The 26,253-nt window shown below is 47.5% G+C and overlaps 2 protein-coding genes and 1 long non-coding RNA gene across 4 annotated transcripts in view; 2 read left to right on the top strand and 1 right to left on the bottom strand.

The window, feature by feature from the left end:
- LOC144151541 (medium-chain acyl-CoA ligase ACSF2, mitochondrial-like) overlaps positions 1-5,035 on the top strand; it is a 94,450-nt gene extending 89,415 nt beyond the window's left edge. Inside the window, exon 14 of the mRNA XM_077682639.1 lies at positions 3,167-5,035. Coding sequence (XP_077538765.1) covers positions 3,167-3,301 — 135 coding nt within the window. The 3' untranslated portion in view covers positions 3,302-5,035. The remainder of the gene's footprint in view (positions 1-3,166) is intronic.
- Positions 5,036-9,371: 4,336 nt separating this feature from the next.
- LOC144152102 (uncharacterized) lies at positions 9,372-11,497 on the bottom strand. 2 transcript variants are annotated; one of them, XR_013319052.1, is made up of 6 exons: positions 11,207-11,497; positions 11,087-11,134; positions 10,928-10,987; positions 10,775-10,843; positions 10,649-10,696; positions 9,372-10,546 (listed from the first exon to the last, which is right to left on the bottom strand). It is a non-coding gene; the product is annotated as an uncharacterized LOC144152102 (long non-coding RNA). The 2 variants fall into 2 exon arrangements; XR_013319053.1 differs by having other exon boundaries at positions 10,775-10,987.
- Positions 11,498-24,813: 13,316 nt separating this feature from the next.
- Positions 24,814-26,253, top strand: part of LOC144152539 (uncharacterized) — a 111,713-nt gene continuing 110,273 nt past the window's right edge. Inside the window, exon 1 of the mRNA XM_077683833.1 lies at positions 24,814-24,955. The gene's annotated coding sequence lies outside the window, so the exon portion shown is untranslated. The remainder of the gene's footprint in view (positions 24,956-26,253) is intronic.

Here is a 26,253-nt window from a genome sequence, read left to right as displayed (position 1 = left end):
GGGGCACTTCATGAAGCATTATTGGGCTTAGCTTAGATCTTAATTTTAAAGAATAGTAAGTACAGTCGGCAAAACGCTTGTCTATAACGCGAGAGCGGCGTGCTCCGGACTGCGTGGGAGACATCTAGTGATAACGCCTGGTTTGATACCAGTAGAATGCGAGCATGCGGGACCCGCATCAGCGCGATGGCTGTTTCCCTCGTCGCTGTACCCGTCGCCTTGGCTTCCGTACCTTCTTTCGCCGTGAGAAGCGCTGCCTGCGCTGCCGGACCGGGAAACAAAAGTGGGGATTAGCGAGTGTTACTGCTAGTACAGCGTTGGCTGCGTTTAACTGTTGCAACGCTTAATTTTCGCGGCACCCTGCGCAATTGACACGCGAGTTGTTTTTTTCTGTATGCCAGAAAACTAACAACAAGCGCCGAATACGCACCGCTGCCGGTGTTCTACAGGGTGTTTCACCTAACTTTAGCCAGAGTTTAAAAATAATTCCATGCATTCTAAGACCAGGCAACCAAATGCATGTTGCTACCTTTTCTATGTAGATTCTCACGCTATTTTTTGTATGTGGCTTAATTAGGTAATTAGCGCATTTTACTTAACTAACTTTCGAACCAACGAAGCTAGGCAAAATTTCCAATTAGAAAGTTGTAGAGCGGTATTCGAAACCTCAGAATAAACACTTTCTGTCATTATATTCATTAGGTATTAGTGTTTTTCAGCGTATTGAATATGCCCGCGAAATACAAAAAAAAAATTCCCGCGCCTTCTCGCGAGGGGAACACGAGTAAATGCAGACCATTGGGGCCTCAGTACTGGTTGAAGGAAGTGTTGCTTCCATCGCTTGTTCCGTGATGCTGGACCGTGATGCTGGAGGCAGACACGAGTAAACGTTGGAGCGAGCGTCAACCAAGGACGGAAGGAGCAACGCAGTGACTGAAGCACGAGCGACCGCTAGCCGCTTTATATTTGCAACGCGCGCAGTAGAGGGAGAGCAGTACGGGAGGGGGGGGGGGGGAGAGCGCGCATGCGCAAGCAGCGCGCGCCCTTCCACGCCCCACCGCGATGCTATCACGCACCTGTTACGCCGAGACCGCGACGGAGTAAACGGGCTGACTACGACGCATGCGCGCGCCAGCAGGCGCACCTGCTGCGGACGCCGAGCTGTGGACGCCGTCCGACGCAGGAAGAGGCGAGGCTAAGAAATGCTCTGCATTTAATACCACGTGACGTGCCGGCTCGCGCGTCTTGATAACAGTGCTTCCAAACGTTGCGCTCACGAACTACCACAGGCAAGCCTCCGCTTAAAAGGCGGCAGGGCAGCAACGTAGGCGTTGGCTGTGCCATTTGCGCCAGCAATGTGCTTCTCTAGCGACAGACCGCCAATAGCGATTAGCAGACGCCGCGGTTATCGCTTGTTCTGCCAGAATCAACAGGCTCGTCACCTTCCCTGTCACCTTTTAAACGGCGGAGCGCCGATGGTAGTTTGTGCGCGCAACGTTTGGAAGCTCTGTTATCAAGACACGCGCGCCGGCACGTCACGTGGTATTTTTAAATGTAGAGCATTTCTTTACCTCACGATGTCACCGGGCGTTGGCGTGCCTCGGCGTCCGCAACAGCCGTTGCAGGTGCGCCCGCATCACGCTACCCTCCTCGCTCTCAACAAGAGGTCCGCACCCCTCCCCCTACACTATATAAAAAAATAATACTTACCGGCGCCTGGTTTCGATCCCACGACCCTGCGGGTGGAACGCAAGGTACATGGTGCTCTACCCACTGCGCCACAAAGCCGACACAGAATGGAAGGCTAAGAACGCGCCTTATATCCTTGACTCATTGAAAACTACGTCAAGAAGCTGCTGGTACAACGCATTCACTACCTGTGGGCGGAACGCGATGTACATGGTGCTCTACCCACTGCGCCACAAAGCCGACACAGAATGGAAGGCTACGAACGCGCCTTATATCCTTGACTCATTCAAACTACGTCAAGAAGCTGCTGATAACGCATGCACTACCTGTGGGCGGAACGCGAGGTACATGGTGCTCTTCCCACTGCGCCACAAAACCGACACAGAATGAAAGGCTACGAACGCGCCTTATATCCTTGACTCATTCAAACTACGTCAACAAGCTGCTGATTCAACGCATTCACTACCACCAACTCCCCAAACAATAAACGTTAACGCAATACACCCACCCCCTATGCGACGCATTTACTCGAGTCCCCCTCGCGGGTAGATGGGCCCTTTTTTTGTATTTCGCGGGCATCTTCAATACGCTGAAAAACACTAACGCCTACTGGATATAATGACAGAAAGTGTTTATTCTGAGGTTTTGAATACCGCTCTGCAACTTCCTAATTGGGATTTTTTGCCTAGCTTCGTTGGTTAGAAAGTTGGCTAATTAAAATTGACTAATTACCTAATTAGGCAACATACAAAAAATAGCGTGAGAAACTACATAGAAAAGGTAACAACATGCATTTGGTCGCATCATCTTAGAGTGCAACAAAATATTTTTAAACTCTGGCTAAAGTTAGGTGAAACACCCTGTATAGAGTGACTACATTCGATCTGCGATCGCTTGCACAGTGCATTAAGTATTTCGGCGATAGCTCGTCACCAGTGGCGTGCAAAGCCGATCACAGAAACCGGATTGTGGTGCACGCGGTACTGATCAGGAGACGCAGTTTGGCTTTGCCATTTGGCTTCGCAATTTTCCATTAGGAGACGCAGTTACCGCTAAAAGCCCCATTAATCACGATACGTTATTACAATACTTGTTATATAGGTCAGGGAAAACAACCGAGCAATATTATCCCTACTTATTCGAATTGCGGAAAACTTTCCTATGGTGGTTGCTGTGGCCACAAAATGAATTCTGGTGAAGGGGGTGCACTCTTTTTCCCGCTACCGGCTTGAGCACGGCCAGAGTTCACGTGTGAAAGTTGTGGTCTATGTACCGGCCCCGTTTACACATTGGAAAATTCCGTGGCGTCTATAGTTTTTTACTAGGTTATGCACGGCCAGTTAGTAAAGCACCTAAATATGTAGTGCAATCTATGACAAGTAGCTGGTTAGTGTTCTGCTAGCAAGTGACGCGACCTTTTCTTAATTAAGAGTGTACGGTAAGCAATGTCTGTTACTGGAGAGTGTGTGTGTCGCAGGTGAACAGCCTCAAGGTGCCTCGGTACATCGAGTTCGTCGACGATCTACCCCGCACCAGTGTGGGAAAGGTCTCCAAACCCGAAATCCGCAGCGCCATGACCAGGAAATTGGGCGAGAGAAGATCCACTGCGTAGAACACCAAGAAGACTCGGCTCAAGTAGCTTCCATGGAACGCTGCTCTCGTGTGCTCTGCTTTTCCAGTTTACATTCAGAGCTCGAAAAATGCCCGCGCATGTGCACAAACCTTACCCTGGCATGCGCAGCTGAAGCGCTTAACGATTGCCGACTATTCGTCGGAGTCCAGCCTGTGTGTAGAAGGACTCACCACGTGCCAAAGAGCAACTACACTGTGCAGCAAAATGGGCTTTACTTCTCCTAAGGCGATGCTGCGGTACATTCGAAACGCAAACAGTGAAATGACAAGGAATTTACCACTTATGAGTTCGACCAGCCCAGGCAGCAGCGGGGAAATGCAAGAGACGAGTGCATTACAGAACATATTTAGCATTGCTGAAGAATGTCCAGTACAACGAATATTCACGCAATCAAGTCTATTTCACTGAAGTAAACTCGCATCGCATAAACGTAAGGGCAAAAAAGGATGAAGGAGCTCACGAAACTAACCGTTGCAGACTTGGCGTGTTCACTTGAGGAGGAAAAAATGACCTCCACGAAATATTTAGTCAACCTTTGCAGGAACGTGGAGGCGGAAAAATTTCTGGCTCATATTTTGTTCGTAGAGGCAGCACTTGTCAAAGGTGAATATTTCTTTTTGGGCAGATGGGTAAAAGCTATAAATAAAGTACAATTTCCTCCAGTGCCGTCGTGGCTGTGTAAGCGAGAATGTGCCCCTTTGCTCAACTCACCTAAACGAGCACTAACACTGTGAACGCCGGGCGGCGTCATATAAAAATAATAATACTATATTACTAGTAATTTATTCCACAAAAACTAAAGCAATAGAGGTAGGCCGGCCTGCCAAAGCTGCATTGGGCTTGAATGGCAGCGCCCGGCAGCCAACGAAAACTGCAAAGGTGAAAAAGTACTGTAACATGTACAAAGAAATTCATTGAGGAACTTCACTCAAGTATACAGAAAAGAGAAACCAAGCCGACGTAACACACATAGGTGACAATCTACCTAAACAAAACAATCCGGATAGAAACTATCCACGTGTTCACTAAACCCGTTACAGTTATCAAAGAATCGTTATACGAAAGCTGGAACGCGTTACAATTCAGGAACTGTTTAGCCCTTTCAGCATGATATGTTTTAACGAAACGTCCACAGCTTACAGCTGACAACAACAACAAAAGCCGAGATGTAGAATGTAATATTAACTGCATGGACAGGAAAGTACAAGGCAGTGCCTGCAAGGCTAAAGGTGCTCGAAACGATGAACACAATTTCAATAAAAGCACCTACACAGCAATGGACATGCTAGCATGACATAATAATTTTTAATGTGTGATTCGTGTTTACTCAAAAACTTCAAAGCCAGCTTGCATAAGAGTGCAAGCCTGATGTCACAGCAGAGCTGTGTTCGTCTTACTCAGCTAAACTCGCTAAACTCGACGAGCGCCGTATGTCCCTGAGAACCATTTACCCAGTATGCATATATGGCGCATCGTCAGCAGAAGATCAAATCAAACACAATGTAGAGTATATAAGTGCTTTATTTGTACAGTTCATCTTCATCTTCCGCCGCCGCAGTCTCTGCCGAGCACTCCCTCACCATTGAAGACCTGCACTTCTTCTCCTTCTTCTGCGCGATTACATTCTCGCCTGGCAGCGCGGCACGCTTCCCGATAAGCCGCCTCTTCTTTGGGCGTCCGGATCTTCTTTGGTCGCCCCATAACCCTGAACGCACGGCACAGATTCGGAGAGAGTTCTGCAAAGGGGCGGCGGCATAATTAGTTTTATGAACGCGGGCGGCTGCCATTAGCATAGCCGATTGAGTTACCTCAGGAGTAGACCACAGTTGTTTTCTTGCCAATCCCCAAAGCAGTTATTCTTTTTTAAAGACGATAGTCTTTCTTGCGCTACTTAAACCCAGAAATTTTGGTCTGTCTGTATGTCTGTCTATCCGTCTGTCTGTCTGTGACTCGATTCAGGCACCCGGCCAAAGCAAAACAATGCCTGCGCAATAGTCTTATATAGTCACAGCTAAATGTGCCCGTCTAAGTCCGGTGTAATGTTCATACTTGTCAATATTGTTGAAGAACAACAAGGCATTACGCATATATAAGACAACAAATTAATACAGAAGCGATATTTGCAGCGTTCCTTAATAAGAAATCGTACATGTTTGATTTTGGCGAGATTAAATACTTCATCAACTGAAGAAAAAAATATCACTCCGCCGTCGCCTGCTGTCGCCCGCGCCATATAGCCTCTGACGGCATTTGAAGAAATGTTACGAAGAGTTACGAAAAGTTACGCATTTCAGTTACGCAAGAGTTACGCATTTGAAGAAGAGTTACGAAAGGTTCCACTAGATAAGTTCCACGTTCTGCTTGGAACGCACGTGGACTAGGGAAACGCGGTTCTATAAAGGTTGAAGTAGGGCGCCTCGATTCACACGTGTCTTCGCCGTACGGCAGCGTTGGCATCGAGACACCGGCTTTGGATCAGCGGAACGCGGGAAATTTAAAATGATTTAAGCAAACCTTCGGCGTCTTTACCTTGGGAGGAACGCGACGCAAGAGGAAGAACATGTGAAGTTGAGCGGGAAAGCGAAGCGAGGCATTTACTTGGCAAAAGTCGATAAAGACTATCGTCTTTTGACGACATTTGCAACGAAAGAAGCAGATACGCGGCCAATTTTTTTTTCTGCTTTTCGCGTGGCGCAAGCCCGCGCGCAAGCCTGGATGCGTATCTAAAACTAAGCGCCTGCCCTGTTAGCTTTTCTTCTTTTCCTGTTCAAAAAGCTCATTATTTTGTTCCAACCTCTACATTCGAATTTTTTACCAAGTCTCACTTGTGATTACATGCTCTTTCTTTGTTCAAATGCTGAAGTTTCTAATTTACAGTTTTGTGTAGCGGGCGCATTAGATTTCTGTCCAATCCCCCACGTGCGTACGTGATCTGGGCATTTTCTTCGTATTTTGTCTGCGTATGGATGGCGCAACTAAGCTCAAACGGCTCTGCTTTTAAAATACTGGGAGGCGGTTTGTTAAAATACAAAGGAACGTAAGAATTCTGCACTGTTCTACCGTATTTAGTTGAGCATCGGGGTCTTTAGGTCTTTGAGCATCTTTGGGTCTCAAGCAATGAACAGGTACATAAGGCAGCTCCAATACGCTAGTCCAAAATGTTCTCTTACGGCAGTTTCTAATATTAAGATAAAAAATCGGTAGGAGCAGTACTTTAAAAATATCGGAATTATTTTCATAGCATATATTGTGCCCAACATATTTAAAGCGCAGTGTCTAGAGTGCCGTCCGACGGCACTGTAGCTGGTCGTTGCAGGCATGGCTAGAGTGCCGTCCGACGACATTGGAATATTTAACACTAGGCTAGCACCGCCGAAAAAGTCTGTCGTTGTAGTGTAGAGAGAGAGAGAGAACAACTTTATTTAGCCACACAAAATTGCGGCGACTACGTGACGGATGGGGTGGTTCCCTCTTCACGGGACCCATATGCTTCCGCGGCTGCCTGGCCCCTGGAGATCAGGACGAGCTGGTCTTCCAAGGCGGGGCTGGTTAGCAAGGTCTCCCATCGTCGTTAAGGGGTGTGGGAAGGGTGATGGAGAGTTGGGTAAGGGGGGGGATTGCCTCTGTGAAATCGCACTCTCCGATGACGTGCCGGAGCGTGCCTAATTGCCCGCAGAATCTACACTCTTTCTGGTATATCTCGGGGTACATTCTGCTTTGGAGATAGGGGTGCGGGAAGGATCCTGCTTGTATTTGGCAATAGATCGTTTGCTCTGCTCTGCTGAGCGACTTGTGCGGGTCAGGGTACCGCCGTCTGCCTTCCCTGTAGTGGCTGGTGATGTCCTTGAAAGTCGTTATGGCCTGCGGCTAGTGCTCGTCTGCCCGGTGTTCGAGTTCTCGGGCAAGCTGGTGGGCGAGTTCGTTGCCCTCCAGCTCTGAGTGACCCGGTGTCCATTTAAGTTCGACCTTCTGCTCGGGTATGCGGCGTATTCCTCCCTCTAGTATTCTGAGTGCCGTCAGAGACACCTGCCCTTTTCTATAGCTGGTATGGTGTCTTGGCGGTGAGCGCGAACACAGGCGGCGCTGCGAAGCGCGCCTCCGTAAGGTCCCTGAAAGAACAAAGGTAGCGCCAACTGCTCCCTCCTTCTCCGCTGCCCTCCTCTTTTTTCTCTCCCCTCACCCGCGGCGCCGCCGTCCCTTTAACTCCGCGGCGGGGCCGCCATATTTGTTGGCTTCCTCAGAGCAGACGCCCTCGCAACGCTTCGGGCCGCTCGCTGCAGTTTTTCGTGCAGTTTGCTCTTGTTTTCGCACCGCAATCGCTCTTTGGTAGCATTAATAGTATTTCTAGAGCCCCGTTTTACCAACACGCATTAAGTGAGGCTGTTTTGTTGTATATTTTTGTATAGAAGGGGATATTTGCGGGGTGGATGCCGCGGGTGCATACTGACAGTGCGGTGTTTGTTTACGTGTGCGGCATGCTCAGGATAGTTCGTGAACGCAAAAGGATTGAACGTGGACGTTTCAAACTGCTCTGTTTCATACTATTTCTGGAGCCCCGTATTACCAACACGCCCTAAGTGAGGCTGTTTTGTTGTATATTTTTTGTAGAAGGGGATATTTGCGGGATGGATGCCGCTGGCGCATACGGACAGCGCGGTGTTTGTTTACGTGTGCGGCATGCTCAGGATAGTTCGTGAACGCGAAAGGATCGAACGTGGACGTTTCAAATCGCTCTGTTACAGTAATTCCGTTCTTGCATTTGCGTGATTAAGTTGTGGTCGTGCAAGCGCTGCACAGAGGGCTCGCGCATGGTTCGCGGTGACCTTGGTTCGCGGCAGTTCGAGCGCTGGCGTTTTTGCGTTCGCGTTTTTTGCGTTAGTTGTAGATCATTAGGCAGCGCTCAGTATGCGTCCCGCATTAGCTACTGACATTCATGCCACCTTTATTCCGTGCACTTTCCGGTGCTTTGGCGCTGTTGCAAAATATATGTCACCTTCACGTCGTTATAGGCTGCTGTCAAGGTCAAAGTTCTCGCGTCTCCTCGTTGGCCTCGCCCAAGACGGCTGTACTTTTGGCAGTGCGTCCGTGGCATAGCAATGTTCATGCGATTGGCGTTCACAATTACTTCGAGTAAGGCCCTGTCGGGCATATCTGGAACAGGCTCGCACAAAGAACGCGCAGTTAAAGAATGCGCTCAGCTTACAATTATAACTGTAGTGTCCAGTTCTATAATAACTACCGTATTCCAAGGCCAGCGCAATTGTGAATCCTTTTTATGCTGTACAGCTAACATAGATTCATGTGTGGGCTTTGATAAATTACAGCTTGCTACAGCCGAGCGGGCCGGGACTGCACTGCTACACAATTTAGCAAACGTGGATCGAGTTGCGCATCGTAGTGAAGAATTAAGGATACCCGCCGCGGTGGCTAAGGCGTTGCGCTGCTGAGCACGAGGTCGCGAGTTGGATTCCCGGCCGCGGCGGCCGCTTTTCTGATGGAGGCGAAAAGCAAAAACGCCCGTGTGTACGAGATTTCGGCGCACGATAAAGATCCCCAGGTGGTCAACATTAATCCATAAGAGCCCTCCACTACGGCGCGCCTCATCGCCTGCGTTGCGTCGGCGCGTTAAACCCCAGAATCAATCAATCAAGAATTAAGGCGCACTGCGATAACACTTTTCGACACGTCGTACAGGACACGCGTCCTAGAGTTCGTCGCCGTATTTCCAAATTTCCTCAACTTGTTGCACACCCTTTGTGCGTACGTATACATAGTGGCGTGAAATCCCTGCTGCCCAAATTCTCACCCGGACACATTAGATTGCGTGTGCCGCCACTGTTCAGGTGAGAACTGTGTAAAAAATATAGGCTGTAATCTTGGGAATACTCACGAGAGACGACTGCAATAAGAGATCAGTTTCTGCGGGATCAATGCTTATACAAATTGCTCATGCAGTTAATTACTGAAATTAATTGCTCCTGCAAATCCTGTTTTTCACTATAGGACGTGATTGTATGCAGGCATTATTAAAATAAGCAGGGACACACAATTGCTTTGTACTGGGATATATTCTGGCATATTTGTACATGGCACTAGCACAAGAATACATCCAAAACAAATTCGAAAGAGAAACCATATCACAATGATTGAGACAAAACAATAAGGTGCCCTTCAAAATTGAACCGTTGTCACAAAATCAGGATTTTATTCCAAGTCTGCTATGAACCACCATTGGATTGTAAAGATTATAACATGCTGTATCGCAGACAAACATCTAGACTAGGTCATGATTGATAGAGTTCACAACTAAGAACTGCAAAGCACTAAATGCAAAACTGTAGATTGACCATGACTAAGAAAATGGCAAAGGCTTTATATCAACGAAAAGGCTACTAAGAATACAGATCACAATGTGCCGTCACAAAAATGATAGGTTTTTATGAAACAAAACACCACAACAATACATTATTCAAACCGTGCTTGGAATGACGTTACAATGACTGCATAATTGCAGCAAATATACAGCACACAAGATTATAGGACGGTCTTAACATAATGTACATTGGGAACAAAATTTACATGAGGAGGGTCAACAAGCTTAACACAAAACACACTGCAAGGTAGTATGATGTATACAGCCTAATTAAGGCAATGCTATGAACAAAAACTGATGAAAGTCTCGGACAAATTACCCATAGTATTAGTATTAGTATTATACGGCAAACATATACAGCACCTCAGCTAGTGTAAACAAACTGCATGAAAGGCCATATGCAGCAAGAGAAAGCATGAACACAAAAAACAAACAACAAATGTCTGCAATAGAAAAATCTCGCTCTACATGATCACTTTTACAGTTCAAAATGACTAGTGCACAAGCGTGAACAGTCGGCAGAACGCTTGTCTATAATGCTCGAGTGGACTGCAACACCATTTCTTCGTTATAAAATTGTACTCCACGACTTGTTTCATACGCTTCAAAATGACTAGCTATTAAACAAGGATGTACAATGCATAAAGCTCGTTGACTAGAATTACTGCACGTTCGTTGTAGCTGCTTGTTTTGCAATGCTGCGACTTCCAGACTTCGTACCACTTCGTAACAGTCTTGGTGGGCAGCAGCAGCCAGGAAATGGCCTTGAGGTGAAGCAGCAGCCAGGAGATTGTCTTGAGGTGAAGCAGCAGCCAGGAGATGGTCGTGAGGTGAAGCTGCAGCTTGAGCGCCTGCAGAAGAAACACACGTACGGCAGAGACAGTGTCACACGACACCACTCATCTCAGCAAGATAAGTGCCAAGTGGCAGTGCAGTACGCGAGTAGTCTGTACCGTGCCAGGAGCAGCCGGGAATGTCTGCGTTGGACATTGGAGGGGGGGCTGCAAAGAAGAAGAGAGAAGAAATAAGCAGCCCACTCGGAGACTGTGGCTCCTGCTGTACACAAGGCAAATACTTACAGGCAGCAGAGGATGCGTTCCACGTTGCTGGAGCAGGGAAGCATCTTGGAATAGAGGGCGAAGTTGGACCTGCATGTGAAGGAGCAAAGTGGAATTCAGGGTTTCGAGTCTGCCAGTGAAACATGCCGACAACGCAATGCAAGAGGCACAAACAGTCTTGGTGGGCAGCAGCAGCCAGGAAATGGTCGTGAGGTGAAGCTGCAGCTTGAGCGCCTGCAGATGAAACACACCGGCAGAGACAGTGTCACACGACACCACTCATCTCAGCAAGATAAGTGCCAAGTGGCAGTGCAGTACGCGAGTAGTCTGTACCGTGCCAGGAGCAGCCGGTAATGTCTGCGTTGGCCACTGGAGGGGCGGCTGCAAAGAAGGGAAAAGACATGAACAGTGTGTTCACATGCAAAGTTAATCACACGCAGAAAGAGAACTTACAATCTACGTGGGCAGCTGCTGCAAGGAGGAGTTCAGTGCCGTCACGCCATGAAGTCTGTCTGTCTAGACCTATTACATCAATGTAGTGGTGAACAATTAAATACTTCAACAAGAATCCTACACCATTAGAGGGTGGTGCAAGGTGAAAAAAATACATGCTGAAAGGACACTGGAGCCCCATTCCGTAGCAGGTAAGGAATCTGCCACTCTGATGACTGCAAAACTGAATGAAACCTGGAAAAAGTAAGCTGCGAAACTTGTGAGAAACTTTAGCACACATAAATGCTGGAAATTACGTGTACTCACCAGCAGCAAAAGACTCCTTGGATAGTTCGGGGCCTCGTGAGCAGCGTTGATTGCAGAATGGTGCATCTCCTGTATGCATAGGTAGGATTGCAGACGCAAAGGTGGAAAGGTATCCAGTAGACAAAACAGTAAAATGGTGCACTTACGTCGAGCAGGTGGCTTGCGCTGCTGTGGTGGCTTCCTGTGTGAAAAAATGCTGGGAATGGCGTTTTGTTTCAGCTTTTTAACGCCAAGCTTCTCCAATATCCGTTTCTCAAATTGGTCTTCCGTGAAGTGATCCTATTGAGAAAGACAAAAATTGCACCACAGAGTCTCGGATCTGCCACAAACGCTCCGCAAGTATAGGTATAATGCCAGAGAGTAGCGATCGTTCAAACGTGGCAGGGTTGAATTCGCATTTCCACATTTGCTCAGTGCCACATCCAACGTCAACTTGCGGCTAATAAATGCTGAACAAAAATAGGTCTGCTGAAAATACATTTACATCGCGTGTTTTGGGTCACATGACAATGACCGGATATGCTACACCGTTGACAATTAAAATGAAGTAAGTGGACAACCTGCAAGTTCGCGCCCTCACATGTAAAGCAAGCGTTAACACGTAATCAACGGCCCCCTGTACGCTAGCATACGCGGAAGAGAGGGTACGTGTACAACCATTGCGGGGCAAATATGCATTTCAAGCGGCCACTCAAATGCGCACGAATTTAACGAAGCGACAACAGAAATTACGAATGAACGCTAGTGTAATGGCGCGGTCACTAAATTAGGTAAGCTTTTTAACCTAGCCAAAATTTTTTTCCCTCTAATTGCCCCAATGTGCGCCGCACGTTACGCAGCAAATCGCTTCAATGTCATAACAACGGGCTTATAATACAACCGGGGCGCCTACACAATACAAGATTCCACGCAACAGAGCCCACACGCACTCTGAACGCATTCGCTACACGGTCGGACGCAAGCTGCCATCGACCAAAACGCGAGCGCGAATGCAGCTGAAATTCTTTGCGGTACGGCAACCGTACGACCACCGACTGGAGATGCTACGCCCTTGATTCCGCCAAAAAGTAAGAGCGCACACAACCAATACACGGACTCAGGCCTAAAGCAAAGCTTACGACATGACGAACTTCCCGCAGTGCGCGATGTCTGCTTAGAACAAAGGGTGGACGACCGTTGCGAGGCGAATACGCATTTCTTCGTAAGTGAACGCTCAAACGTGCGCAGAATTTGACAAAGGGGGAACAAAGTGCAAAAACGTACCCACTGGCCGAGAGAGAACACCCGCACGCTGAACACAAATTCGCTACATAGTCGGACGCAAGCTGCCGTCGAACAAAACAAGCGCGAGTACGCGTGAACTCAATTTCGGCACGGCAACCTTACGAAAACCGACTACGCCCCTGATTCTGGTGGAAAGTAAGCGCGCACACAACAAATACGCGGCCTCAGTTCTAAAGCAAAGCTTACGACGTTGGACAAACTGCCCGCAGTGCGTAATGCCTGCTTAGAACAAAGGGTGGACGACCGTTGCGGAGTGAATACGCATTTCTTCGTAAGTGGCCGCTCAAACGTGCGCAGAATTTGGCAAAGCGGGAACAAAAAGTGCAAAAACGTACCTCGCAAAGTCGTGATGATAGCGTGGGCTTGAAGTCTGCCCGTCCAATTCTGTGCAGCCAAACTTTTCTCCTTTCTGCGTTGCGTTGTCCGGTCGGAATTAAGAAGAGTCTTTTTCCATCACTGACCTTATTCGAGCAGCCGAAGGCACAACAACTCGGCATCGCGACGCTACATTAAGGGACGCCGACGCGACACTTGTTTGAAAGGAGCACCTAACTCTTCGGTTGTTATCGGTTGTTATACGCTGGCAGCTTCGATAAGGCTTGCTCCGAGGTATCTGAGCCTAAAATGGCGAATTAAAGGGACAGCGGCGGCGAAGAGAAGAAAAAACAAACAACGCGGGGACGAGGTACTACGTCACTGGCCGTTGGCCAATGGCGCGCGGCGTTCGCCGGCGAAAAAGAAAATGGCAAAAAACGAAGGAGGAAAGGAGCGCGGGCGAGCGCGAAAGGCGGCGAGATCTAAAGATGGCGCTACCTTAGTTATTTCAGGGACCTTACGCCTCTGTGACGTCAGCTTAGGGATTCTCGCATTTGTCGTCTGCTTCACTCAGGATCGCTCTCCCTGCTGTTTCTTTGCGCTAGGTCAACGTCTGATGCTTGTCCGCACCAGAATTGGCGTGTGGGTAACTTTTTATCATAATAATAGGCTTAAAATCGCATACACTAGCTTATGGTGTCAATTAAAGTATAGTTTTGGATACCGCTACGGGAGAAACATTGCCGGCGCCACCCCATTCCTTGCGAAGCCGGTCCTGTGCGGAGAGCGAAGAGTCGGAGCTAGGCGTCAGCTTCTCATGTAAGCATTCGAACAAAAGGAACAGTCAGCTGCTAATAACCGACAACAGCGAAAATGGAAGACCAAAACAAATTCTAGGCCTTCAGGGCTGTCGGCTTTGGCAAAAGACATCGCGATTCCCGGTAATCGTATGTAAGGTAAAACAGTTTTTGCAACCTTGCCGAACGCTCGAACGCATTTTGTCACATCACTTTACGTTGTCAAGGCATGAAAGTTTACCGACATGCACTATAGACTGCAAAAACTGTAGCTTGTGTTCCGAAGAACCCAGTGTGTATATACGCGCGTGCTGATTGTATACCAGGCATCTAACCAGTATGGAGGTTTATTGAGCAAAACGAGTCACGTCTTCGTTAAATTTATAGTAACACATATATGTTTGTTAAGACCTGGAGGGATATTTTGGAACATTTTGCACAGCCATATCTTCCCGATATTCGGATATTATACGCCTCGAGCTTCGCGATCGCTGCGCCTCCTGCCGCCGCTTCTCCGCGGCGTTGACGGGATTTGCACTGCGTGGCTGATAGGGGCTCGTGCAGTGTTTTGGTTCTGTTTCGCTTCTTTTCGCCTTTCCGCGCCCTAAAAAAAACTTGTTATGGTTACGTGTATAGGCAATGAGTACGTTTAGGTCACTTAAAAAGCAGCTGCGTCTTCGTAGAGTACGCGATCGCCTGCAAGAGCTACCCTGGGACGCGGTTCTGCGCGCTTCGTCGCCGCTCCTCCGGGCGTCCGCGACGGCAGCAACATATCACCCATGTCACCTCCAAAACATCACGCACAAATGAATTCTACTGTCGCCTCGTTTAGACCTGATACTGGCACAATGAGAGGTTGGCTTCATTTTGCAGCGTGGACAACGAACGCGGCTTCGTTTCGAATATGTACGTCGCAGAAAAATGTGTTTCGGGGATGTGATTACCCAATCCCGGACAATAACTAATGCCTTTTATAAGAATATAAACCATGCGAAAATTTTAAGCAAATGCCAAGCCCGTCGTTAAATATGTGCCCGCACACGCCATATAGCAAGAACCAAGGCAAGTTAATGAAACCACGGGAAAAAAATGCTGCGCAAGTGCGGAATTAAGAAACATAATTTCTCCAACATAAATGAAAAAAAAAAAAAAACATTGCAGCTTCTGACATGCTAAAGACGTTCGTCGAAGCTTAAGCCAGGTGTAGGGTTCACTAGACCAACTATACGCGAAATGCACTGCACATGGGTGGGGGGGGAGGGGAACGCTGTGTACAAATGCGGAGCGGAATCAAGCAATGAACGTTTTAGTAATCCCACGCGCGTTCACTTTCCTTTTGTTTTTCTACTTCAACGAAGAGCTGATCGTACGGCGGACGCATTTTTTGAAGTATACAGGGTAGGCAGTTCAACAATTAACCGATGAAAGGTGTCGTTGGAAGCGTGTGGTATGCGATAAGGCCCTCTGATTTCAGTTTCTGCTTTATTCTGCAGGCTCCCTGTGCCATATGGCGATATTTCGAAGAAACATTTAGTCGCGGACGCGGATTACATTCTAAGCCCGTCTCCGTGCTACTCGCAGAGGATATATGTAGCAGATGAATGTAGCCGGGCGCTCACCTCACGACAAGACGACTCTGTCGTGTGCTGATCCCCGAGTATAATTGTGCATTGTCCATCGTACTTTTGTTGAATATTCCCGAACTTAACACAGACTGGCTTGTAAATGGTGGTGATCAATATCTCAGGTATAAATTGGCAAACGTAACTGGCGTGCTGTCAGGTATGAGAGCTCCGCTGATTATGTAAGCGCACAAAACCGATTTAAATCGTAGTGTATAGCCGTAGCATTAAAGGGACACTGAAGTGATATGTAAACATTGCGGGATTACTTGCGCAAATTGTAGTCCGGAGTCCCCAGGCCATGTTTCGACCACCCTGAGCGCGTTTACGCGATTTTATTTAGTAGAAAAATTAATTCGAAAATGCTGTCCTCCTCTCTTTACGCTCGCCCATTTTCTTCGGCGTTTTCGTGTGACGTCAGGAGGGGATAAGCTGGCAATTGGCTGCGCGACTGCACGGCTCCCCGGCCTTCAGACAGAGTCAGTCGGCCCAGCGTTTCGTCCACCGGCCGCCGACGGGTCGTCGTTCGCTCAGTTGAAACGAAGCCAGGACACGTTTGTGAATGGTAGAATTTGCCTTTCTTCACTTGGTTAGTTTGTACACTGCATCTAGCTCCAAGTCAAGGTCGCTTCACACAAGCGCTGCACAAGCGCACATGCCACGCTTCGCTGACTGGTACGCCAGTAGGAAAATATAAGGCCTCTTGAAGGCGGGAGAAGAGTCAGCGAAGTCAATATAGGTAGTAAGGAAATAAAATCAAGTGATATTTTTACCGTACAGCGTAAAACTAAGGTGCGGGAAGCACTTTTTTGCGCTGGGCGAACAAGCACAGCGGTCAGCAGCACGACTACGCATCGGCGAACGCTTTTCCGTCTACGAAATGGAATTGCTAGACGTGAGCTATTGTGGAAACTCGGGCGACGCTTACTGCGCGAGCGCAATACAACAAATAGTCACCTAAGCTGCTTGAAATGCCAAAACTAAAGAAAAGTGTAAACTGGTTGTACAATATATACTCTATATTACCAATGCCAGTGCAGCCCCCTCCGTGGTCGAGCGTTTTGGGTTGCTAGGTATGCCACCGCAACAAAATATTTTGCAAGTCACGAGTTCGAATCCCCGCGGGTACGTGCTTTTTTTTTTTGTAACTTAACTTTTTTGTTTTCCGCCGATGTTTTCTATATTGAGTTCACCTTTTTTTTGGGCCGCAACGTTCATGGCTCCACGAACTAGTTCACAAAACGCGCGCAGGCTGGCACTGGCGCGCTAGCGAGTTCTCTTTGGCCTGCTGTTGCCATAAGCACCGACTGCTTGCAGGCAGTGGGCACAGGCCAGAATGAACAGACCCTTGGCCTGGTGCGAACACGCTTTTTACGACACAGGCATGAGGGAGGCAAGCTCTAAATATGGGGGAAAAGCGCATGACATTTGGGCGTCTACGGGTACGCGGAGGGCGTTCATGCACTGCGTAGGTTTCGGCTAGTGAATGCTACGATTCCAATCCGTCCTAGGAGGCTTATCTTTATGCATTTTTACAGCTGACAACATGGCAGAAGCGCGGTACGATGATTACTGAGTTATTGAGAATGCTCATCCAACAACGCCAACAGTTGTGTTTTACAGAACCGAAACCGAAACCGAAACTTGTTTGGTTGCTCACCTTGGGGATCGTCCAATCACGGTGCCCGCTCCTCCTAACGTCACAGCTTTAGTTGGTGCGGCCGCCGCAAACCGCGCATGGTAGTTTTTTTTTCTTTCGTGCTTTGTAAAATAATTACCGATTTGTCAACCGAATAAACGATGAAAAGTGTGCTAATTTGAGCCAGTCTACGCAGTGCAAGCAAAAACGGGAGCTTTACAAATTCACTTCAGTGTCCCTTTAACATCTGAGGAACCGGTGGTTACGGAGGCACGGCTAGTAAATTCAGGTCAGTGTAACTACAATCGGCTCCATCATACGCCGGTTCCGCGACGCTGGCCTGGCAGACACCTGACGCGTATACAGACCGAATATACCACACTAAAATCGCGTCAGAAACATTTACACTCTCGTAAACACACCCCATTTGCGAACAGAGTGACTGCTCCACATTAGGGTTACCACCTTTCCCCGAAAAAAAAACGGGGCTTCCGGGGGGGGCGGGAGGAAGGGGGGATATGTGTTGAAAAAAGACGCCATGTTTTTTAACATGCAGTGCCATTTATTGTAGTGTTTTCTTAGAGAGAAATCAACATAACGTTTGTACTGAAAGTGATTGAGAGCTTGGTTAATCGCTCTGCATGTGCTTCAGGGAAAAGTAACCGCAATTGCTGACCGCGGCGGTAGAATTTCGTTATTTTGTTCTTCCCTTAGGTCCCCCTCCATCTGAGGCAGCGCGCTCGCCCGCGTATTTTCTCTGCTCGCGTGTCTTTGCGCAGCTAGTCGACACGTATTTATCGTCTTAGTTGTTTAATTGACGCTTATAAAACGCCAAAACGGACATAATTACGGCACAAAAGCCAAAAAACCGGCTGATGACGGCCGGTTTTAGATATGGACCGGCAACCGGCCCGCTGTTTAAAAAACCGGTCGGGCCGGTCCAAAACCGGGAAGGTGGCAACCCTACTCCACATAAACATGGATTTCAAGCGCCTGCAAACGGTAAATCTCAGTCGTGTACGAGCCGCTAAAGCAGCGGCGGCAATGGTAAGCGGGGAGCGGACTCCCGCCGCTGTTTTCGAAACGGGCCGCTAGGGGGATTTCAGTGGCGCCCCTACAGGCCGCGCTCGAGGCGCACTCAAGAGGAGGAGGAGGAGTAAGGGGAGGAGGGGAAAACTTTGTTTAACAACTAAATCGATCTGGTTAGTGGGCCGGGTCCTCAGTCCAGGACCAGAGAGTAAAAGAAATTTTTTTCAAATCATAGAACGCCATCCCGAGTAGAATATGATTTGTTCTTCGCGCCTGGAAGGGTTGAAAAGCAATAAAGAGCTACGAATTCTTCTTGGGCTTCGAGTCTTTTAATATATGCAGGTATACTATTTATTACGTTAGTTAGCGAGTATATCATGCCTTCAACACCGTAATCATGTCATCATTGTTCGAGTTGAGAGTCAGTTCGTTATGATAACGATATAATTACGATAGAAATTCGGAGCACAAAAGCCGCCTTCGAGTACTGTGGACCACGTTGTTTAGGGCGCGATCGCGATGGCGTAGCACAAACCTTCTCATTGTATTTGCATGTGAATAAACAAAGCACGCTGCGGATATGCGCCTTCTTGCACGCAGCCGTAATGAAAGCCAATTTTGAAGAAGGGAATGTATTCCATACAAAATGAAGGAAATATCCACACGACCTTTGTGAGGCTCCCAAACATCCCGAAACCTCCTAATAAGAAGTTGGTGGCGGCGCAGAAAAATTAATGCGTTGGGCAGAAAAAAAAAGCAAGAAACATTAATCCGATACAAGACAACAACGAAAGAAACAGAAGAAAGCCGCTTTCTTTCCTGCTGTGCGATGAGCGTGCAGAGGCCGCTGCTTGGTACGTAGTATTAGACTGTTGAGTCTTCATAGGAGCATCTCAAAATACTGCAGGGAAGCCTACGCATTTTGAATACACATCGAGAAGCTCTGATCGCTGATCCTCACGAATAAGCAAGAAAGGACGAGTTACACACGACCTTCTGACCGATACTCTGAAGAAAGTTGTTCTCTATCTCTTCGTGTGTTGCAAACTTGTGGGGGATACAGCTTCAAATTATTCAGATGGGTCAGAAGCTGGCAAAATAACTGAGTCGCTAGAAATACGCTTTTTAACGCACTACAGCAACGAAGCGGGCGATTTCTAGCCCAGGCACTGTTGCCCCTCACAAGCGGAGTGTAGCAGACGACAGCGGCGCGAATCCCTAAGCCGACGTCAGAGCCAGGGGGCGCCACTCAAAGATCTCACCGCCAATAGCTGGCATACGCTTTTTGCGAGTCCGTAATTATTTTGCTCGCGTTAGGCATCGCCTCCTGTATTTTTACAGGAGGCGATGCGTTAGGCAAAGTGAGCGTCAAGGCTATTGGCGCCTCTTCCGCTTCTTCCGCGAACGCCGTTTTGACAGATGGGCACGTCACCAGCGCGTCTTTCGTCGTGACCGATATCGCGGCTCGTGTCGTGTACAGGATCCGTCTTAGCTTCTTGAGGCCAAAGTCGGTGGTTCGATACCGGCTGTTGCCTCGGTTGTTGCTTTTTTCGTTATTTAATTGAGGTGTAATTTTGATGCCTTAGGTTAATTTTGGCGTTTTAAATGATTTCTTTGTGTGCGTTAGGTTATCTTATGTTATGTTAAGTTAGGTTGCCTGGCTTTACGTTATGCTGAGCGATGTACTGCCAGACTCTGAAATTTTGCCCCCAAACGCCGGTGGACGTCGATATAGTGGAGCGGTTTTAATACGGTCGGACGGAACTCTAGACACGGCCTATTTGAAAATAGATCGCAGAATTCCGTCAATTCTATTCTTCCAACGAAGTGACCACTGGCCATACATAGTTAGACGCTGTAAGCTATGGCATGGGTGACAATTTTTCGTACAAATCACGGCATGTAGTATAATATTGTTACGTGGTGGCAGGACAAAGGACGTGAACCATGATATTGGGCAAACGATTTATTTTCACTATTTACAAGATGTCGACCATGAGGCAGAACCGGCGCTGGCTGCGCGCCTGCCCAGCTTCTTCTTCCTCGTTGATCCCATCCTCGTCCTCGTCTTGTAACAACATTCTAAAGCAGAGACGACACAGCTCTAAGTTTTTTGCTTACATGAGGAAGGTGCGAATTCCAGGACATGTCACTGTCGATATAGGGTCCGACATGCTTTACAGTTGGCAAATATTTGATAGGTTTACACCCGCAACGAGAACAATCACATGCATGTCACAAAAATGAATAATCAAAACTCATTTTTTTAAAGGATTATAAAAACAAACTAATTGCGTTAATTGCGTCTTATACGCATTTACTTTATTGGCTTGCTTATCTCTAAGCGAATCCATTATATCGTTACGTGGCGGCAGAGCGAATGACTCGAACCATGTTGAAGATGAAGCGATGTATTAAAAGGTAGAATGATCTATATGTACAGTATTTACATGGCTTCCATTAGAGAGCCCGCGCCAGCAACTTCGTTGTCGTCGTCATCGTCGTAGTCCCAATTGGGTCATTACCCGGTGGGGCAGGGTACGCCTATATGTGAGTTCCGTGACATGACCCGCCCCGCCAAGGGAGACCGTCCAGGTCGAAGCGGCGGTTGGATGAACTTGTGATGCGGATTAGGAATGCGATGAGAATGTACACGGAATAATCGCTTGCCGCCACGGATGCCGATGAAGTTCTTGGGGATGCTGGTCCCGCAGCAGCGATGTCTTCATGCGTGACAGCGTCGGCGGTTGTAGGAGCCATGTTGGGCGGAAGGGCTGGGGATACGACATTTGCGGCTTGTCTCGTCACGGCGGTTCTCTGCAGGTCTTCGTCGGCGTCTCATGGGCTGGGGTACGGGGCGGAGGTCGTGGTCGAGCTGTGGTCACGGCGGGGCTGGGGCTTCCCGGCGCGGCTCCCTTAACGTTGACGGCTGGGTCCACGCCGGTAGCATGTAAAGCTGGGGCCAATATGGGATGTACCCCGCACGCTCCACCAAGTGTTACGTGCCGGCAGAGCGAATGACTCGAACCATGTTGAAGATGAAGCGATGTTTTAAAAGGTAGAATGATCTGTATACAGTATTTACATGGCTTCCATTAGAGAGCCCGCGCCAGCAACTTCGTTGTCATCGTCATCGTCGTTGTCCTAATTGGGTCATTACCCTGTGGGGCATTGTCCGCCTATATGTGAGTTCCGTGACAATATTTATTGTTGCCGTAGTAACGCTAGCCCATTTTTGTGCTTTTTGGCCGAAGCAATAAGAACTGTATCATCGGCGTACCGAGTCACAAAAAATAGCACACTTTTGATAACATCGTTCACATAAATATTAAACAGTAACTGCTATATCGCTTCCGAGTGAATAATACTGAGAGCACCAGCCACGAACGACATGGCAAGATAGAAGCCGGTTTTATTCCACGCAGGTAAAATCACGATGATGATGATTCCTTGATTGTTGGTGATGATGATGATGATGACATATCAGTAACGGGCTTAGAATAGAACCACAAGGAACTCCAGCTCTTATTAATAACGGAACGCTTTGACATATTTTTTTTTATTATTTTAAGCCACTGGTATATATCACTTGAATGGCATTTTTAAGTAACAAAAAGAATACACCACGGAAGCCAAGTATGAAAAGATTATCTATCCACAAATCGTGACAAATGCTATCGGAAGCCTTGATGCCGTGAGGAAGAGCCTGCAAGTCCCATGATTACGTTCAAAGATCTTGATAGATCAGAAAATTCTTCCGCTATTAACTGCGTTCTCTTGCCTTCCACAAAGCCTCAAATACACACAGGTACCGCGGCTTCTGCGACAACCTACATAACGTGCGGTTTCTGATCGCGTATCGTCCTCATACACACGCGAACAACCGCGAACCGAGCAACGCGACAGAGCAACGCCACATTTCGCCCCTGCGCAGGCGCAATGCGTGCTAAATTCACGTATCCAGTTGCTTCTCCGCTGTACCATGTTCCTCAGTCGGCGATCGGCTTACAAAGGCTTCAGGCAACGGGCACAGATTTTCACGATTTCAGGCTCGTATGCTTACTCATAAACGTTATACTACAACGGATCATGTGCAGAGCCAGGTCCGGTTGTTGTTGGAAGTATTTCGCAAGAGCCAGTCATTCTTTCGTGTAACTGTGTTTCATATTGTTGCAGATGCATTCCCGCACGTAATGCTCCTCTGCTGAAGGAAAAGGCAGGAATGATACAGGGGCAGAGGGGAGCATTTCATACGCTGAATTTCTAGACATGGTTTGTCTGTTTGCGTAATTGTCCCGTGAAATAATAAAAATATCAGCATCGTGTTTTCCTTACTTTTAATGAGAATGCTCGAGAAATGCATGCAGACCATGCGGCCGCTTTGTAGCCCAACTTTGAAACGACGAACGAATGGCCCGTTGAACGTCTTTGGTGTATGCGTTTATCCTGTGTATTCGTTTTCCGAGAATTATAAACGCTGCATGACTAGAAGATACATTTTAATTTATTACTTCAATGTTTCATGTTTGATGGCGATTCTCTGTTTTACGCGAAAATGTTTTTTTTTCCACTGTGCAAGAAGAACAGTAATACCCCTGCTACACTGGGGTCTAAATGTCATTTGAACCAAATGTCATTTGGCTCAAATGCCAAGTTGTGCTGCTACACTAGGTTTTTAAATGCCATTTGGCTCAAATGACATTTGAGCCAAATGAGCACCGAGAGAGACATTTAAGATTTCAAATGCCATTTCCAGCACTCTCGGACGCAGCGTCTTCGATCGGCAATAAAAAATATAATACTTCCGTACGTAAAACAAACAAAATATTGTTGTTTGTGAAACTTTGTTCACTGTTTATTTACTTAAAATACGAAATCAACATATTTAATTTTCATACTCTCAAAACCAGTGGGTCAGTTGCAAAAAACACAAACAAAAACAACGCAAGACAGCCATATTTAGAGTCAAAACTGGTGTCTCTTCTAATTTGATATCATTTTACTGCCTCGGACTGCTCCTAAGTTTGATTGTTGTATTAGTGTACGAAAACGGAACGGGGCAACAACAGCGCCACTACAGCACAGCGAACAGTTGTGACAGCTTTCAAATGTCATCGAAATTGTAGTGTAGCACGGCGGATTCTGAATGGCATTTGAAGCAACCCATTTGAGTCAAATGACATTTGGTTCAAATGACATTTGGACCCCAGTGTAGCAGGGGTATAAGATATAGTGAAAAAAATGCTCAAGCGATAGAATTTGTGAAAAAAGCGTTTCTTCACAGCTCTTCATCACCGAACCTGAGGTCAGAGACCTGCAATAAATGGTTGTGGCTACATGAACACCTCCTTCTGGTTTCATTGTGTAGGAGTAATAAAGGCTTTTTTTTTCGTAGTAAAGACGTTTTGTTCATTGTGTTTTCACATAAATAACTGCCTGGCCGCAACTTTGCCACTGACTCTACATCCGTAAAGCACGTACCTCCACCAACGACGTTGTACTACGGACGATCCGATTGGGAGTGGCTCTTACTCCACTCCAGAGGCCAGAATGAAAAGCGGACTACTGCGCACCTGCAAATGTCCTGCCTGCTCCGATGGCACGTCGTCTGTTATGGACGTGCCCTGGAGTCCGGGGCCTGCGAAGAAGACATGTGATGGTGGCGGGCCTGGATCTGCGCCAAGGTGCGCACATTCATTGGAGGCTCCATGGTCCTGCCCACCCTGTTAATTATTGCCTTCACATGAAAACATTTTGCCCGGTTTTCTGCTTAACCAGACACCTCTCAGGACGGAAAGTATACACACGGACGAGCGCTCTTTTTCTTTCTTCTTTCCGTCCGGTGTGTTTCGGCTGCGCTACATTGGTTCACTATGAATGAAGCCCACTCTGCAACCTCTCAGGAACTGCAACGTTTTAACTAAGGCCTGTTACGAACCCGATAATTTGCCCCAATCCCCATGCTGGCTGAGACGGTCGCGAGGCGATCGAGACTCTTAAACAATAAAACTCGAATACACTCTAGACTACCACGTGAGAACACTGGAGCTGACGGAAAACGCCATTTTTTACGGATTTCGCGAGAAATTAAATTGTTGAGCAAGTGGCTCAGAGCCCTGCACAGCGGAAGCAGTTCCGCTCGTTTTGAGAGAAACGTGTACACCGACCGACCTCCACTTGGCCTCGATAGTTTCAAACAAATAATAGCCGCATTTGAAAATCAACTCGTTGTTTTGCAAGCTTTCGCAGCAAGGGCACATGCACATCTTTCACACAGCGTGGCTGTCTAGCCTGAAGTGTATGTCATAGCAGCGCATTCCCGAGGCGCATTCCCGAAGCTACCGCGTCAGCTAACATCGCGTCTGTGCCCCTCATCACTTCCGGCGAATGCGCTTTGCGAACACACGCTCGTTGAGAAGGCCGCACGTGACTGATCATCACTGTCTCACCACGCTTGAGTGACTGGCTGAGCACGCCTCCCCTGCCCGATGTTTCATGGCGGTTTTAGAACTTAGATGCAGCCACAAGTAAACTCGCGTAATAATGATGATGACTTCGTGCCAGGCATTCACTCGGGACTATGGGGTGGTGGCTATCCGAGTAACTCGTTCGCTCTCTCTCTCGTTTGTGTTGTCTGGGGGACGGACGCCGACAACAGGTAGCGCTAAGGTGCTGGTCGCGCGTTCTTTCGCGTTCCCACAGTCTCGACGACGCGGATCCGCAACTCCACACGCAAGAAGGTACAGGGCGTGCACAGGTAATGTCTCTTAAACCAGATGAACTGTGTATTCCTTCGATGCTGTATTTGAAATTTATTTATTTTCTGAACTCTGTATTCCTTCGAAGCGGTATTTGAAATATATTAATTTTCTAACTGTAAGCTCTCTGGAGCACCAATGGGACAAAAGCAAGACTGGCTTCTCTTTTTTGCGAATCTCCGTACCGGCAAATGACAGATGATTCTAGAAAATGTCGGATTCTTTTGTCGATAGGCAGATTTAGGCTGCTAAAAGCGGCTGCGATATTTGTTTTCACGACAAACTAGAAACCGAAGCGATGTTGGCCAAGAAAATCGGAATCAACGGTTGATATCGCGAAATTAACAACCTTACCGACTATAAGCTCGACCGAGCAGCTGAAGACAGACTCCATAAAGTAACATTTTTTACCATAAACAAGACTGAAGACCACGTTTTGTACTGTAGAAAGCGGTAAATTATATTCTTTGCGCCAAACAAGCGATTAAGGCCATGTTTACTGATTTAGAAAACCCTGTGTCAGTTGACTGCCCTCGCACACCATTGTTGCAGAACTAATCAAAGGCGCCCCTACTAATCATGGGCGCCCCTGAACTCAGGCGCCCCTACTGCTAAAATGTCTAGAATTTATGCGCTGACTATGAAACAATGCTTGCCAGACACGCAAGCTTTTTTTTACTATATAAGGTTCACAAACGGTCGCCATATCAACCGTTTCTGCGCATGGATTCTGCCCTAGCAACCACAATTCCGTGACACCTTTTTGTTTAAATGACGAACGCCAACTTGTGCATTTTTTGCGCGTCTTACAGAACAACCAGTGCTACTTTGTGAAACATTGTGCGAAAAACCGTAGTTGTTGTGTATCAGGTCAAGAATGTGGGAGGCGGTACAAACAGTAAAAAAAATGCAGGAAGCGCACACTAACGCGTAATGCTTCAAAGTAGCGAAGGGGTACGCAACCTACACTGCCAGCACGAAGGTTTAAGTCCACGATAGCAGCCAACTTGCTCCTTTGCTGCCGCAACAACCTTTACTCCATCATTGTTGCGGTAAGTGTGAGCTCCTTCCATTTTTTTTTGGAAGTGATAATCATTGGACATTACATTGGTGGGGCGCAGGCTATGACGTGTATTTCTCGTTCCGAGTTGCCACGGTTACGGCGAACGCTGGAGGTTTTACACATAGGTGCTTCGAAGGCGAAATGCGTAAAAAAGTGCCTCAAGAAATGTGTTAATATCCCGACGGAGTGCATGCATGTTTTTTGGAACACCACAATATATTCCCCATTTGTACT

The sequence above is a fragment of the Haemaphysalis longicornis genome, unplaced genomic scaffold (genome assembly GCF_048455015.1).
Source record: "Haemaphysalis longicornis isolate Haplotype H1 unplaced genomic scaffold, Haemaphysalis longicornis Haplotype H1 scaffold_9, whole genome shotgun sequence".
NCBI classification, from domain to species: Eukaryota; Metazoa; Arthropoda; class Arachnida; order Ixodida; family Ixodidae; genus Haemaphysalis; species Haemaphysalis longicornis.
Note: the sequence above shows the minus strand (reverse complement) of the source record. Positions and strands in the feature narration are given on the sequence as shown.